Raw genomic sequence first — 16,192 nt, 5'->3', positions numbered from 1 at the left:
CACTATGTTTTGGTATCTTGATTATTATAATATATCATTTTTTATTACGCCAAATGATTTTTGATATCATTCTTTGTAATTGTTAATGTGTACCTCAATGATTTTATGTACAACTTAGTGATTATATAGATTGAATATGTTAGGAAGACTTTTGATGACTACATAAGAATTGTAGCTATAGTATATTTTACCATAAGCGGATATAAATGTTATTTAGTTTATTGAGTTTTTTATCTGGAATCTCGTTTACATCATTGTCATTTGTAGCTATTTCAACACCACAAAAAATATGGAATAATATCACATTTGTTCCTTAATGATTGTTATGATCAGGGTAAAAATAAAATCCAATGAAGGTGTATAGAAAGATAACATAGGATGCAAAATGCATTCTTTACTATTTATGCGCGGGGTTAGATAAGATAGACCAGTATAAATGAGATTTATGTAAGAAAAATTAATAATGATAATAAAAATAAAAATAAAAAAAAAGATTGGGTGTCATGTTTTATCAAGCAAACATACTATACAAGAAAATATAATACTATACCAAACACATGAAATAAGAAGTACCAAATCTTATTTAGTGAACCTTAAAAGAGGAAAAATTAGTAATTCCTAACCCATAACATGGAAAAACATAAATATAAATGAGTGTATATATAGCAAAACTTATTCCAAATCATCATAAGCTAAACTACTTTCCCTCCCTTCCCCTGTTATTCCCCAGAATAACCACCCTTACAAGATATACCCTTTTCTCTTGCATCATTTTCCCTTCCTTTTTTTTTTTTTCTTGATCTCTTTCTCCTCCTATTTTCTTCTTCTTCTTCAATCTTCCTCTTCCTAGGCCTCCCAAATAAACCCAGAAAATTATATGAATGTAATTTAAGGAAGCCTCCATTTCTAAGTGCTCTCTTTGCATTCTGTTATAACCATTGCAGATTAGAGAGCTCTTAGAATTTCGATACCGGAACCCATAAATCTTCCCCATAATGACCGTCTCAGGTAAGAAAGTTCCCATCTTTTGTGTATAAGATTATCCATTTTCAATTTTACCAATCATATAATCAAAATCTAGCATGTTTATACATGTATTGCATAATAAAATTTTGTCCTGAGAAACAGGGGTGCTCTGTTTTCTTACGTCTGATACATTTATTTGTTTTTTTTTTTTTTTTTTTTTCTTATGTTGTGATTTACAGCGGATGAAATTCATAAAACCCAACAAAACCCAGAAACAGAATTAGAAGATGCATTCAAAAATCTGGGAATCAAAACAAGCGAAGCATCTCCAAGAGGAGTGCTGGATATTCCAATTTCAGATGGTTCCTCTGTTTCTGACAGCCCAAAAAGCAGCAGTAGCAGTAGCAGCAGCAGCAGTTGCAGTCCCTCAGAAAAACCTTCTTCCCCTCAGAAGGCAGACGAAGGCGAAAGCGGAGGCGGAGGAGGAGGAGGAGCTGGAGGCAAAGGAGGAGGAGCAACATTATTCAATCCATTGACTTATGGGATTCAATTTAAGGGATTTTTTGACATAATGAAGAGGAAATCTGGGGTTAGAAGATTATCCACTACTACTATAAATTTGCTTAGTAACTATGATCTCTCCGCGAAGAGCTTGCGCAAGAAATTGGCTAGGATTCGCAGCGCCGAGGATAGTTTCGATTGCGGTCTTCTATCGGCAGCTAAGCCTTCTTGGAGGAACTTTAAGTATTCAGAGCTTGCTGTTGCTACAGACCATTTTAGTCCTGGTATGAAACTAAAAAAACTCTACCTTTAGCAATGTTTACATTTTCTTGATTGAGCAAAGTTTTGGTGTTCTGCTTTTCTTAGCGCAAATTATCTTTATGATTATGTTAACAAGAATCTCATGTTGGTAGATAAACTTTGAAAAAAAGAAAAGAAAAGGAAAATAAGAATAATTTATCATAATTTATTAACATGTATAATTATTTGATTAAGGTTACTTATCAATTAATTTTGTGAGGATGAGGATTGCTTTGTAGAGCATGTTGCCAGACAATTTCTATTGTATACAATTAAGACTATACTCGTGCTTATTTGGGAGAACCCTAAATAAATAAAGAAAAAGAAAACAATTTTGGTTAGTGCATGATACAAGTGGTTGTACACTTACATCAGTTACGTAAACTGAGTATGTTTACGTAATGATGTGCGGCTAATTAGTGGTTCTGGTTTCAGTCCATATAGAGGGGAAGTTGTGACTTGCAGTGTGTTTATGCGCCTAATTAGTGATTTAGGTTGAAATAAGTTATAATTAAGTGCGTAATTTACTTTAACCAACAGACTACGGGACCAAAAACATTAAAGCTGCCTGAAAAGTTGTGAATTTTAGGCCGGCTTCATTGACAGTGGCGTAGGGAAAAGGACTGAAAGCTCGTATTAGTAGAAATTTCAAATTAAGTTATTACCAATAAATTCTTGTATAGTTTGGAGTACAAAAGATGTATGGTTCTATAACTTCATAGGTCTTCGAGTCTAGGGGTTTTATCGAGGAAACTCCATCTCCTAAGCTAAAACTGGTACCTTGGATCGAATGCTCTTACATACCTTAAATGGTGTGTAATTATGGGTTTCTATACATTACTCATTTATAAGGCTTATATGTGGTAGTGCGCGAGTGGTGAGTGATGATTGGCCTTGTGTAGGGAAATCAAGGCTAACCCTAGTAGGTTGGCAATGCCTAGTACGTAAGTACGATCCTGTCGGCAAATTGGACCGCTTCTAATGGATATTTTGGCCAACCTAGGCATACACTCGTACACGTACTCATACTTAATGGAGTATTTAAGAGCATATTAGATATTAATGTTTATCAATGCTCATTACCACCTTCATTTGAGGATGGAGAGACACAAAGCATAAGATATTCACATGAAATAACACTTAATGTTGAAATTCTAAAGCTATCTAGAATCCAGAAGTCTCAATGAACCCTTATGTATAATCTTTATTTCATAACAAACATATCAACATTTAATTTGTGATCAAATCTTAATAATATAACAATATAAAATCAAATAATATAAGATCGATATAATTCTATGAAATACACCGTATCATTTTTATCTAACTCGATCTTATAACTTAAGTTTTTTCTATTGTCGATATAACATTTACTCACACAGAGAAAGTATTAAGAGTTATAACTAATCCAACCTCCACCCGATAACAACCACAACAAGTCAAAAAAGAAGGGCCGGAAAACGTTAGTTACACTTGGGCAGGACAGCAAGATATGTGTTTATGGGAGAAATAAGAACTGTACGACAACTTTAGGTAGAGTAAATTTTATACAAACTTAAACTTTAGGTATGTACTTCAATGCATATTAATTTAACATATGATAGTACTGTACAGTGTACATGAATACAATTAATGATCTTTGACATACCAATAAAACAGAATAAATTATGGTTTATTATTTTGCAATGAAGATAGTAGTATAAGCATGCTCTAGCACAGTATTTGTCTTTATGTCAGGGTTGCTTCTGATCCTACGTTTGTCAAAGAAGGAAAAGTTGCAGCATGGTTGTTTAAAGAGGGTGTTAGGTTCTAATTAAGCCTAACTACTGCCTAAAATTTACGAGCATTGATGCCTTTTTGTTTCTTCCCTCTTTTTTTGGTAGTTAGTACTCTGTACCACACTGTATTAAACCGAAGAAGGACAGGGTCACGGTTAATGGGTTGACAATGCTCACGAACCAGAGAGAAAAATGGTGTATTGATTGCAATACGTGTGTGCGATTTTCTCATTATGACTCTGTTTGGTAATTAATTAGCGGTTAGTTGGTTGCTATAAGTTAGTTACGTTAACTGATTTAAGTAGCTGGTTTTATGTTTTAACGAGCTGATTGTAGTAGCTAGTTACATGACATGTTTTATCCAATGAAGCTCCCTTTTTATATATTAGAGGGTTGAGCACAATCTGTTCATTAAATCACTCTTTACCAAACAATCAATAAAAATAAAATCATATTCTACCAAACAAGACCTATCTATTTGACTGGTTTTGTAGGGAAATTTAAAATAGTATGATTGTATGAAACTAAGAGAAAAGTCATACTCGAAACAGCATATGCATATAAGTCCATTATTGATTATTCATGAGCCATGTCAAGTACGGAGTACCCTTTAATCCTTTATAAAGTGTTATTTATGGACCTCATTCTCATGCCAAACATTAAGACTAATTAAAGAGTTATAACAAAAGGTCAACTACCTATCTATTTTAGTTGACCCACAGCGGTCTACTTTTGCTACCTTGTTCTAGGATTAGGTTGCAGCAATTGCTATTTGTTAAAGGTAAAATATGACACATCTCAAGCTCATGTTTAACGTGGCCCTTACATAAGTTACACTGTTACAACCACAAACTATACAAATAAAGATAAGACTTGATCATTAGAAGGTTGGGTCAATCTGCCTTTCAGCCTTACAGGTTTGGTTTGTGCGGATAAGGACAAACATAGGTTGGGTCATATCGTTTTAGTTATTAGGTCATTTTCGCCGTTTGGAACTTTAAGTTATTTTCAAGCTTTGATTGAACCAATACGGCAATATGGGTAGCTCTATGTTACTCAACTTGTTACATTGACAAAAGCTAAGCGACACACAAAACTTTGTTTGATGAGAAACTCATGACATTTTTGGTGATAACTAGGGTCATTTACTCATTCTTCATCAGTCATAATGCTAGATGATTTTTTTATTTTATTGTCATTTCATTTCCTTTAATTATCAAGTCATTTTCGTTTCTTGGATCAAGCAAAGAAAAACCTTTGGTTTGTCTGTGGTTTGAGTTAGATAAATATGGGTAGATTATGTCTTATTATACCAGCAGGGATTAATGTTGTTAAGATGGAGGGCCCATTAGTAAAAATTAAAGACTAAAATAATATGGAGTATATGCTTGTCTACAGAAAAATAGGCTTACCTAACACATAATGCAACTTTGAAGGGATGAGCACAACCTAAAATGGGTGTATAAGGCAGTACTAAGGTGCGCCCAATGACAAATAGTCAGACTAATCCTTATCGGGCTGGCCACTCTAAAACCCTTCCCTTCCTTTCCTCCTCGGCTCCTCCCCACTCGCACCTAACAATATAATTAAGAATGGAGGGACATGTAAATGGTGCTACAACAGTTGTAACACCATATACATGTCCTTAACTGGATCCGTGCTGGCTTTTCTAGGGTCTGTCTAGGTTCGCTACCTAACGTACTGAGGTTCCATCATCACGTTAGGAACATTATGGCTAAAATGGATAGATTAGGAATATGAACACATTATATCAGATTTTTTATCAACAATTTTGAATATGAATTAGATGGAAAAGCTTTCTGAAAAAAAAAATTGTTAACTGAAACTGATTACAGAGCTCAACGATTATAAACATAATTACTGAAGAATGATATTTTTCTAAAACCTTGGCAGGGAGGTTGCTAGGGAAAGGGGGGCATGCAGAAGTGTACAAGGGATGTTTACCTGATGGTACAATTGTAGCTGTTAAGAGGCTTACGAAGAAGGGAGAAACGGAAGATGAAGAGAGAACTGCAGATTTCTTATCAGAGCTTGGAATAATTGCCCATGTAGACCATCCTAATACTGCTAGTCTTGTTGGATTTAGTGTTGAAGGCGGTCTATACTTGGTCCTCCAATTTGCTCCAAACGGCAGTATTGAGTCTTATCTTCAAGGTGCCTTTTGTGTTCATCTTTTTCATCCTCACATATGAAGCAAGACCTGTCAAACAGTTTTACAGACATTACTTTATAAACTAAGTGAGAAATGAAAGTAACTAGAGAAAAACCCCAAAAAATGCAGGATCATTAGGAGGTTTGGATTGGACAACAAGGCTCAAGGTAGCTGTAGGAGTAGCAGAAGGATTGAGTTACCTTCATCACACTTGCCAGAGGCGGATAATTCACCGAGACATCAAAGCCTCAAATATACTACTAGCTGAAGACTATGAGCCATTGGTGACTATCTATCTTCAACAAACAACTATTTTAAAGTGTTTGATTAAAAGCTTTTCATCTTCTTCATGTTTCACCTAACAAATTGAACTTATTTTTTGTGTTCTATTCTTGCTTTTGGCTGAAAATTGGACACAGATATCTGATTTTGGGCTAGCAAAATGGCTTCCTGAAAAATGGCTTCACCATGTGGTGTATCCTATTGAGGGCACATTTGGGTAAGCAAATAGACTCCCTCTAGTTTAAAAAATACTTCGTATAATTTAAGCAAGTGTATTCGTCTTTTAGTTTACTAGATTTAGGCTAATCTACTTCCTCTATTTCTTTCTTTCTTTTTCAGCTATCTGTCTCCAGAGTATTTCATGCATGGGATTGCTGATGAGAAAACAGATGTATTTGCATATGGTGTGGTATTACTAGAAATCATAACAGGTCGCCATGCTGTTGCTGTTGGTTCCAGTCGACAAAGCCTTGTAATGTGGGTATGTATTCAGAATGTTGAAATGCTTAATCTATTAGAAAGGAATGAAGGAAGTTAAGAACACAGATTTTTACTACTTGACTCTACAACAATGTCTAAAATACTTTCAGTGTTAAACCTGAAACCCAATGTGTTGAAGGTTCTGAAAATTCTGTTTTCCCATCAGGCAAAACCTTTCCTTGACTCAAGCAACATGAAGGAAATAGCAGACCCAAATTTGGGGGACAATTATGATACCGAGGAAATGAAACGCATGATGGCAATAGCTTCCATGTGCATTCATCATACACCAAGCAAACGCCCTTTCATGAATGAAGTAAATGCCTTTTCTCCAATACTCATCCTCCCTCAGTGTATTACTACATCCATTATAAAACTAACGACCTTTAATTTTAAATTGTGATCAAGGTTGTAGAACTACTTCAGGGAGAGGGTGGAGCAGAACAGATAAAGGAGAAGTCGAATTCCCAAAGATCAATTATGTTGGACGCCTGTGACTTGGAAGATTACACAAGCTCTAACTACCTCCAGGATCTCAATCGCCATAAGGAACTAGTCATGGAGTGATGTGTCCCTCAAGCTGCCTCCTTTTGTCTTTGGTTATCCCTCGATTTTTCTATTTGTATGGGATGACATTGATGCTGCAAACAATTTGCTTGGCATCTAGGCTATATAGCTTTCCTTCCTAGGATGTTGAGTGTAAAGATAAGTAATATCAACAATTGTGAAGAGTAGAGATTATAAGTCTACTGTTATCATCAAGTAGAAAAGTTCAAGGTCTTACTTCCTCACTCGAGGAAAAACAAATATTGTATTGGTTAGCTTGGGGAATCAAATGCTCTGTACAGTTCAATAGGTTTTCGAGTTTTTGTTCTGAAGTTGGACTTCTCCTTTCTATGTCCAGAAACAAACATGACTTAACTTGCAAACCATAGAAACCATAGAAACCAAAGAAGATTGATTAAAACCTTAATAAGAAATTCAACAAGTTTACTAGAGTTGGCAATTCTAATGGCAAAAGGTCTAAATAGCTCAATGATTCGAAATTTGATCTCAACTCTTGGAAACTTTTGTGAAAATCAAATTCATTTCGCCAAGGCACGTATGAAATCCTCAAATAAAAATTATCTAAATCCCAAATTCCCAATAACAATATCTTTGTATGAAGTATAAGTGCTCAACTTTTGGATCTCACACAAGTTTAATCAACTTGAATTGGGCTAGCAAGAGACTTATTATTATGATCGAATGGTCCTTAATAGCATGTAGTATCTAAAGTACAAAGTTCTTGGTTATTTTTTCTTTTAAACAGTATTAAGAGACGATTAAATTAACATTACTTCTTAAACAGAATATGTTGCGATTTATTAAATGATAAAACTTTTCCCAAATGTGGGATATACTTATAGTTTACACTCGATGTAAACTAAGAAAGCCATGAAATCCAGCATGTATAAAATCACAAATCACAACGATGCACCACAAAAAGTGAATAATTAAACAATAACATACCTGAACACTCACAAATCAGACGCAACCAAATTGATTTTTTCCAAAACCCAAAAATGCAAATCATATCATCGGAAACAGCGATTCAGCTAGCTATTCTAGCTCTAACCTTAGCAATCTTCTACGTCATCTACAAACTTCCGAAAAAAGCCTTCTCGAAGCTTCGATCCAACAACCGCGCCGCCTCCCAATCAAGCCGCCACTTCCTAACCGGCGCTCAACTCCTCAGCCGCGCTAGATCAGCTCGCCACCGCGCCACAGCCGAATCCTTAGCCAAAGACGCAATCGCAGAAGCTGACCGCGCAATTTCTCTCCTCCCGCGTGACGCCGCCGCGCTGATTCTTCGAGCCTTGGCGCTCGACGTCCTCGGCCGCCGTACGTCGGCGCTCCGATCACTCGACGCCGCGCTCTCGCCGCCGGCGGTGAAATCACTGTTAGGGAGAGAGAAAGGAGATGCACTGGTGAAGCGAGCCGAGTTACAGTTGGCGGTGAATCGGCGGAGAAGAGTTGACTCGGCCTTATCGGACCTTGTTGAAGCGGTGAGTCTGACTCAGGATAATCCAAAGGGGTTTTGTTTATTGGGCCAGTGTTATGAGATTAAAGGGATGAAAGATGAGGCTCGTGAGGCCTTTCGCGAGGCCCTAAAGATTGAGCCCGAGTCCACTCTGGCCCGTGAAGGTTTGGGCCGATTGAATTCATCGACATGATCCAGTTGTTATCTATCAATGTTACGTTGGCCTTGTTGTTGTAATTTATTTTGTTAAATTTTCTAAGAAATGCTATGTACTCTGTATGTTATTCAGCTCATTTTTGTCTTATAACCATTTCTTGTTTCTTTTGATAACTGGACTAGAATTCTACGGAGTAGAAAGCAACGTAGTGTGATGTAAAGGAGATTTAATCCGTGATATTGATATTTCCTTAGAACCTTATTTGCACATTTGTTTCCCCTCTTTGTTTAAAGAGCTTGATTTAGGATGAGTTAAAAATTGAAATTTGAAATTTAATACAGTTACTCAATTAGAAAATTAGGCCCTTGATTTGCTTAAAATACTTATCGGACTTGCAATTTATTGATGTGGCTATCGGAATTAAGAGAAGGCGGTTCATTGATTATAGTCGTGTTATATGAATAATGAGCCTTTGAGGTGTGCAAGCAGATAGTAATGGTAAAGCATATTGTCATGTATGAGCCTTTGAGGTGTGCGAGTGAAGACAGTAATGGTGAATATATAGTTCGTATAAGCCTTTGAGGTGTGCGAGTGAAGACAGTAATGGTGAAAAATATATGTAATGTGCCATAAGAATGACTCGAAAAAAAATAAACCTTTTCCTTTTTTCTTTTTCTGGACGACATTTCTGCAAGACCTATTTCATCAATCTCGCGATGCAGCTATTGAAAATAAAGCTAACTATACATGCACAAAATTTCCAGTATTTGCCTCTAATTTCTACCAACTTTCAAAATGAAACCCCAGAGTTCTATAACATCAGCCTTGTCAAAGGTTAATCACTAGTCACTACACTAGGAGGCTAAATGGGTCAGATTCTAAGATCAAAAGACAATGTTGGGTCAGCTGAGAATGAACGATAGGGAAAACCTGTTAATAATAAGAGACATCTCTGGGATTCAAAATTAGCTTTTTCTTTGATCAATAGCACTAATTTAAGCTGAACTAATACCTAAAACCTTCTAAACTCTCAACCCCCGTTAGTAGATCACCTATTCACCTTGTTAATATGATTGATGAGGCCATATGTAAAACTCTGCAGGCGTCTGTGGCATCAGCGACATCATTGGAGCTACCGAAGAAATCCCCATACCCGAACCATAAGCCTCAGGAGAAGCAACTGCCTGGTGGGATCCACCATTTGAATTCAGGTGATGAAACAGGTTCTGGTGGAAGATGGCTGTTGCGGCATCATATGGCACAGCACATGAAATGGGAGGAACAGATTGGATGGCAGCAAAGTTAATGGTGCTGCTTGTACCACCGCTACTCCCATTGCTTGAACGCGATTGTTGGTTTAGGCTGAGTGTTGGTTTCTGATCAGCTGCCTCTGTAGCAAGCTTCAAGCGCTTGGCAGCCCCACCGATAGGAAGGTTGCTTTTAAGGATAGCCTCAACATCATAGCGATTCATCTCGAAGTTGGTGACTGCATTTACACCCCTGAATTTGATGGCTGCTATGTCATAGGCCTCGGCTGCTTCCTCTTCAGTTGCTGTCAATAATATCACAATTAGGGATTTAGATTCTTCAATAAGTTAAGGGAGATTAAAAAGAGTATGGCACGCAAAAGGGATGGTAACTTACCAAATGTTCCAAGATACAAATCTTTGTTGCCAGCAACACGGCCTATCCTAGCTTGCCATCTCCCTTGCTGATGATGCCTGCATATCAAAGACCATTTATATATTTTGTCAAGTAGCTGAGAACATAGCAAGCATAATGTTACATAACGCAGAAATACATTACTAGTGAATGTACCTTGTGACACCCCGATAAATAGATGCACCCCTAGAGAAACCACTACTTTTCCTACAAAAATTTAAACAATAAAACCACGTCAGGAATGCTAATTGTATAATCAACATCGAAATCAACAACAAAAGATGGTTAGAGACCAACCTTCTGAGTGAAGCAATGAATTCTTGCTTAGTCACATGTTTCATATCCTCTAATTCTGTAGAATAATTAGATATCTACATAAACACGAGAAATTACATCAGTAATCAGAATTTTTGACAAGTTCGAGTAACTTTTTAGTTAAGTATAATTAGTATAGCTTGAATTCAAATTGCAAATTACCGGGAAGTTGGTGGTGGCAGTGGGGCCCCAGTACTTAAGAGCTGCCAAGTCGTATGACCTAGCTGCCTTTTCTTCTTTATCATACCCACCTGGACCATAATGCACAAAATTTTCTATCAGTTTGCTTATCTTATTAACATGCTCTGCCATTTTTCAAAACTTCATCAAATAATCTGGAATGAAGCAGTCAATGATAACACACTGATATAATAACTCACCTAAATAGACTGCAATATATGGAAAGCCGATCATCAAAAGTTCCGCGAACCATGTCAAATAAAGGAAAACAGAGTGTTAACATCTAAATAAACTTTTGTAGCAACCACACATACAATCCAGACAATAGAAAAGTTTAAGCAGCTAACTCAGAAGTCATACTCATAATAATACAGATAAATTGCAACAATTACATTTCCATCCATAAAATAATTGCACCGTTTCTATTATATTAAGCAGTGCAACAGGAACTAAGTCAACTAACTACAAATTCGCGGCACGTATAACCAACTTTGTCATACTGTCTCAAACACCACAGACCAAGTTCAGCAAAAAATGAAATCAGCAACAAATTATTTAACCACCCCACCAAAGTATTAACAAGTAAATTATAGTAAACAGTGTATAAACTACAGAAAAGTTGCGGCCTAAATTGAGGGCTAGTGTTTTTTTAGTGCAGGACAAATTGGTGGCTTGGTCAAACCTACACATTGGACTGCCTCAATCCAAACGGTGCATGAGAATAATAAAGTGAGGGAAAAAATTTAATAAAGCAAAGAAGTGGAGGGAAGGTAAGGAGGGTGAAATTTTAGCAGTTTGTGTTCAGACTTTGGTGTAAGAAAGTGAATGACAAAAAGCGCCACGGCTAGGCTGGCCTTGTAAAAACTTTTGCCACCACAACTGTTTTTTTTGCTTCTCTTTTTTTTACATGTGGAACCACTCTTCGGTCCCATCGCAATCGAGTCACAAAATTTTGAAACTTTAGATTACAACGAAATCAGTATCACACTAACATATCTCAGATTCTCAGTTACTGTGAAACTAATTTTAGCCCTTAAACCAAATTTGGAGGTCCTTTTCATTTTCTTTAAATGTATAAAGATACATTCCTCCTTCAATCGATAATCAATACATTAATTTTACCAAAATACCCTTTTACATAAGTCCGGAATTCACACCCTCATCACCACGCTCAATAACGTTAGCACATCTGAAATATCCGACCACAAACCATTGCAAGTTTTACACAGAGGGAATACACTATACAAGTTACGGGTTTTATCAGTAACTCACCAAGTAACAGGTTTTTACGTGGTACAAGTAGTACACAAGAGTCATTGTATTGCAAAATGGTACACAATAACACAAGCAACATGTACATAAAATGTAGCAGCTGGCACGTATACAACTTTAGGTTACAACTTTTACTTTCGGCCTGACCAAAACACCACCAAAGCAAAATACCCAAAATAAAGGGAAAAAAAATTTAAAAAAAATAAAAAGAGGAGAGAGAAATAAAAGAAAAACAAGAGGATAGAGAAGACAGAAATGAAAGAAAGCAAGACCCAGATGAAAGCAGAGAGTAGCAAAATGGCGGCATATTTCCGACTGACGAGTTACACAGTGAAATGAAAGCAAGGACTCAGACTCAGACTGTGTAGCAGTACTAGTAGTAATACTAGATTACTAGTACAATACTCATATACACACCTACGCTACCACTTACATCAAATCAATCATAATTTTCTACTGTTATTTAAATAAAGGCTTTAACCTTTAGTTTTTTTTTTTCATTTTTAGATCCCTTCTCACTAGATTCTACTACAGTACTAATTAAATTAGTCATTCATTTAGATTTTGAATTTGTACTCCACATTCAATTTTTAATCTCTTGTTATTATTGCATGCATCTTTATGTTCAATCACTTGATAATCAATTTAATTCAAATTTGCATGCATCTACTCCCTCCGTCAAATGTTATTATTTTGTCACCTCAAAATACCAATGTAATAACGTATTCCGTAATAATTAGTATGCATTATTGGTCAGCTTTGAATACTGTTACAATAATTAACTTGTGCTTAATCCATGAGCATAACCTTTAAAGCCAATTATATACCAGTAAAACGAAATAATTACTAATTTGTCCCTATTATTTGACCACTTAACAGATGTAGTTCATTCCTTATTACCCATCATCTAGATAATTAATGCACTATTATTTGCTAATGTAAAATATTAATGCACTATTACGAGCAAGTTTTGGAAAAAATAAACACTAAACATCACTCCAATACTCCGTAAACCTTGACACGGTCTATAGGAAAAATAGATACTTACTCCGTTCTTTTTTACTAGAACCTCTTTGACTTTTACAATATTCACTACCCCTCCTTTGACTGTCTTTTGTGAATAATATGTAAGGAAAAATATATTCATGTGGTATTTTTTTGAATTCGTCTCGATAAGTACTATCATAATATATAACTTTTACTTATGAAAAATTAAAGTTATTGATCGTTAAAGTTTTGCATTGACAAGCGTGATAAAAGAAACAGGTCAAGTAAAAAAAAAGAAACAGAGGAAGTACAAAATACTCCACATATTTAATCAGCGACATCAAAGGCTAGTAGTTTAATAAATTAATACATAAACCAATAATAATTACTTTGTACTTGACTACTTGAAGAAAGATTAAAATAATAATAATAAGATTAATGAAATGAACTGAGGTTAATTACCTTGACGCCCTTTTCTTGCTTGCCCTTCTCTTCTACAGCTGTTATCCCATAGATGTGCTTCATATCTTCCAGTCCATCTATGCCTATTATTTTTTAAAATAATAATAATTAAAAAAAAATTACCATTTGCAATTTAAACATGAAATTAAAAATTTAAAATTTAATAATATGAAGAAAAAAAAGGTTAATTACCTAGTAACACCTCTGTAAATGGAGGTCCTTTGACCAAAAGTATCAGAAATCTTTTTAATACTATTATCAGAATCAGCAGCAACAGCAACAATTGATTTTTCTGTATTTTGCGGAACTACAGAAAGCGACAAATTCCCACCATTGTTGCTATTACTACTATTGTTATTAAGATTATTATTAGTAGTAGTAGTAGCAGCAGCAAAACTCGGAACCAAGTCGGTGTGAGTGGACTCAATAGAATGACCGAGAAACTCCGCCCCAAGATGAGTCGCAGCAGAGTCATCGACTTCAGAACCCGAGTTACCAGAAAATGCACCTTGGTACCCGCCTGAAGAAGCCATGGCTTTCAGATCCTGCTGTTGTTGGTGGTGGTGGTGGTGGTGTTGGTTGGTGAAGTAGTCCGCGACCGAGTTTTGTTGTTGGTGGTGGTGGTGGTGTGGCTCGTAGAGGTGAGTCAACTGAGAGGATGAGTCCTGAGTTGTTGACTCGTTTTGGCTGTTGTACAACGCCGTATTGTTGTTGTTGTTATTTTGATGGTGATGATCACCGCCAAAGAAGTCTTCCAGTTTTGGTACTGTGTTGTTGTACGACGCCGTATTGTTGTGTTGTTGGTGGTGGTTGTTGTTATCGTCTATCTGCTGGTCCACCACATAGTCGGTGTACATTCCCATTCCTGCTCCTTTCTGATTCCCCCAATCTGTCCAAAATAAAAACATTATTGTTAAAATCATAATAATAATAATAATAATAATAATAATAATAATAATAATATGAAACGGAGTCAGTAGTAATAATAATATGTACCGGTGGTGTAAAACGGGTCGAGAAAGTAATGATGAGGAGAAGGGGAATTAATAGGAATCTGAGGATTATGAGTTTGATGAGAAGAAGCCAACATTTCCATAGGAGAAAGAGAAAACGATAGCCAGTTGCTATTACTTGCTGCGGCAGCTGGTGCCATTGATTTGATTAACTTAAACTAGATAAACACGAAAAAAGATGTTCAAATTGTTGTTTATAACATTCGCATTCAAAAACCGTTACAGTCAAAGTAATGGGTTTCGAAGACAATAATATATATATATATATATATATATATATATATATATATATATATATATATAAGGCGATGAGTATGTGTGAAACGATATGAACGAAGAGGTACGAACTTAACAATAAATGACGAAAGGGTGGGAGTGAATAAGTGAGTCAGAGGGAAAGGATGAAGGGAGAAGGGTAATTAATGTAACATGCAAGGAATTGAATTAAACACAGCGTTTAAAGGGAGTGATGCATGGAATTAAGGAGAGAAAATGGAGTGTAGTGAGGAGAGAGAAAGAAGGGAAAGAGAGAAAAGGAGAGGGAGATGTGGAGGGTTATAAGGGGGTGAAGGGGCGGTTTGAGCTGCCAACCGGCGTCAGCCCAGAGAGACAGATACACACGCACATACGTTGCATAACCAACATGAGTGAGAGATTATGTATGTGACTCAATTCATTTTCGGGGTTTATTACTTTTATATTATCCCCCTTTGTTTTTTTCATCTTATTTTATCTAAACTTATTTTAATATACCGAGTTTAAACTAATTTAACTTTTTTTAAGTTTATTTAAATTTGTTTTAGTTTGTCTAAATTTATTTTCTTTGAATTTTCTTAACTTATACTTTGTATGTCTTAACTTGATTTATCTAAACTAGTCTGATTTACACCTTAATTTTCGAAACTTTATACATAAAAATTGATCATGCCTTTACAAATACCTTAATTTTGAAACTAACTTTATACATGAAAATTGATCATGCCTTTACAAAAAAAAAAAAAAAAAAAAAAAAAAAAAAAAAACTAACATTTTTCAAACTAAGTGTAGATTTAAGTTTAACTATTATTTTAAAAAAAATTGTGTGAAAAAAGTGTTTTCTAATTTACAAAGGTGTCACTTCAACACATTTTAAAAATGTAAATACAGGATGCTAAACCCAAAATTAGTGTTTTTTTTTATTATTATTTTTTTTTTATGAAAGATTAGTGTTTTTATAAAGGGAAATTAATTGTTCATAGACCCATCACCCTGTTGAAAATAGTAAGTTCCTTTCTACTTTTCATTCCATTATATATGTATTCATATTTTAAGTTTCATTTATGTTATTATGTATGATCAATTTGTTTTTCAAATTTAATAAAATTGTTATTTTTAATTTGCATAAAGGTGATTGTGGGTCAACAGTAAAAATGAAGATTAAAGCGGGCTGCAAATTATGTTTAGGTGAGCCAAAATAATTAATCCATGACATGTAATTAGTTTTTAAAATTAACATGATTATGACATGTATGACTAATTTTTAGATCATGTATCTATTTCACTCTTACATTCGTCCTTTCTCAAATACTTGCAACAATTTAACTTTAATAGAAATTAGAAAAAATAGTAATTGGATATTAAAAAATCATCATTCGCAATAGT

At 35.3% G+C, this 16,192-nt stretch overlaps 3 protein-coding genes across 3 annotated transcripts; 2 read left to right on the top strand and 1 right to left on the bottom strand.

Annotated features, from left to right (window-relative positions):
- Positions 1-292: 292 nt before the first annotated feature.
- On the top strand, positions 293-7,439 carry LOC110695258 (receptor-like cytosolic serine/threonine-protein kinase RBK1). The gene is made up of 8 exons (XM_021872507.1): positions 293-1,008; positions 1,206-1,751; positions 5,460-5,720; positions 5,848-6,002; positions 6,138-6,217; positions 6,340-6,481; positions 6,647-6,796; positions 6,889-7,439. Exons 1-8 carry the CDS (start codon positions 996-998, stop codon positions 7,045-7,047), a joined length of 1,506 nt encoding a protein of 501 aa, XP_021728199.1. The 5' UTR covers positions 293-995; the 3' UTR covers positions 7,048-7,439.
- A 391-nt stretch (positions 7,440-7,830) lies between these two features.
- LOC110695260 lies at positions 7,831-8,927 on the top strand. Its single transcript, XM_021872508.1, has one exon. The coding sequence runs from the start codon at positions 8,046-8,048 to the stop codon at positions 8,694-8,696; it is 651 nt and encodes a 216-aa protein (XP_021728200.1). The 5' UTR covers positions 7,831-8,045; the 3' UTR covers positions 8,697-8,927.
- Positions 8,928-9,365: 438 nt separating this feature from the next.
- Positions 9,366-14,812, bottom strand: LOC110695257 (AP2-like ethylene-responsive transcription factor AIL6). Its single transcript, XM_021872506.1, has 9 exons — positions 14,535-14,812; positions 13,731-14,427; positions 13,539-13,621; positions 11,018-11,026; positions 10,800-10,888; positions 10,620-10,693; positions 10,479-10,529; positions 10,305-10,381; positions 9,366-10,212 (listed from the first exon to the last, which is right to left on the bottom strand). Exons 1-9 carry the CDS (start codon positions 14,689-14,691, stop codon positions 9,725-9,727), a joined length of 1,725 nt encoding a protein of 574 aa, XP_021728198.1. The 5' UTR covers positions 14,692-14,812; the 3' UTR covers positions 9,366-9,724.
- Between the last annotated feature and the right edge of the window lie 1,380 nt (positions 14,813-16,192).

This window comes from Chenopodium quinoa, unplaced genomic scaffold (genome assembly GCF_001683475.1).
Source record: "Chenopodium quinoa cultivar QQ74 unplaced genomic scaffold, ASM168347v1, whole genome shotgun sequence".
In the NCBI taxonomy this organism is placed as follows: domain Eukaryota; kingdom Viridiplantae; phylum Streptophyta; class Magnoliopsida; order Caryophyllales; family Amaranthaceae; genus Chenopodium; species Chenopodium quinoa.
This window is presented reverse-complemented; position numbering and strand designations above follow the sequence as displayed.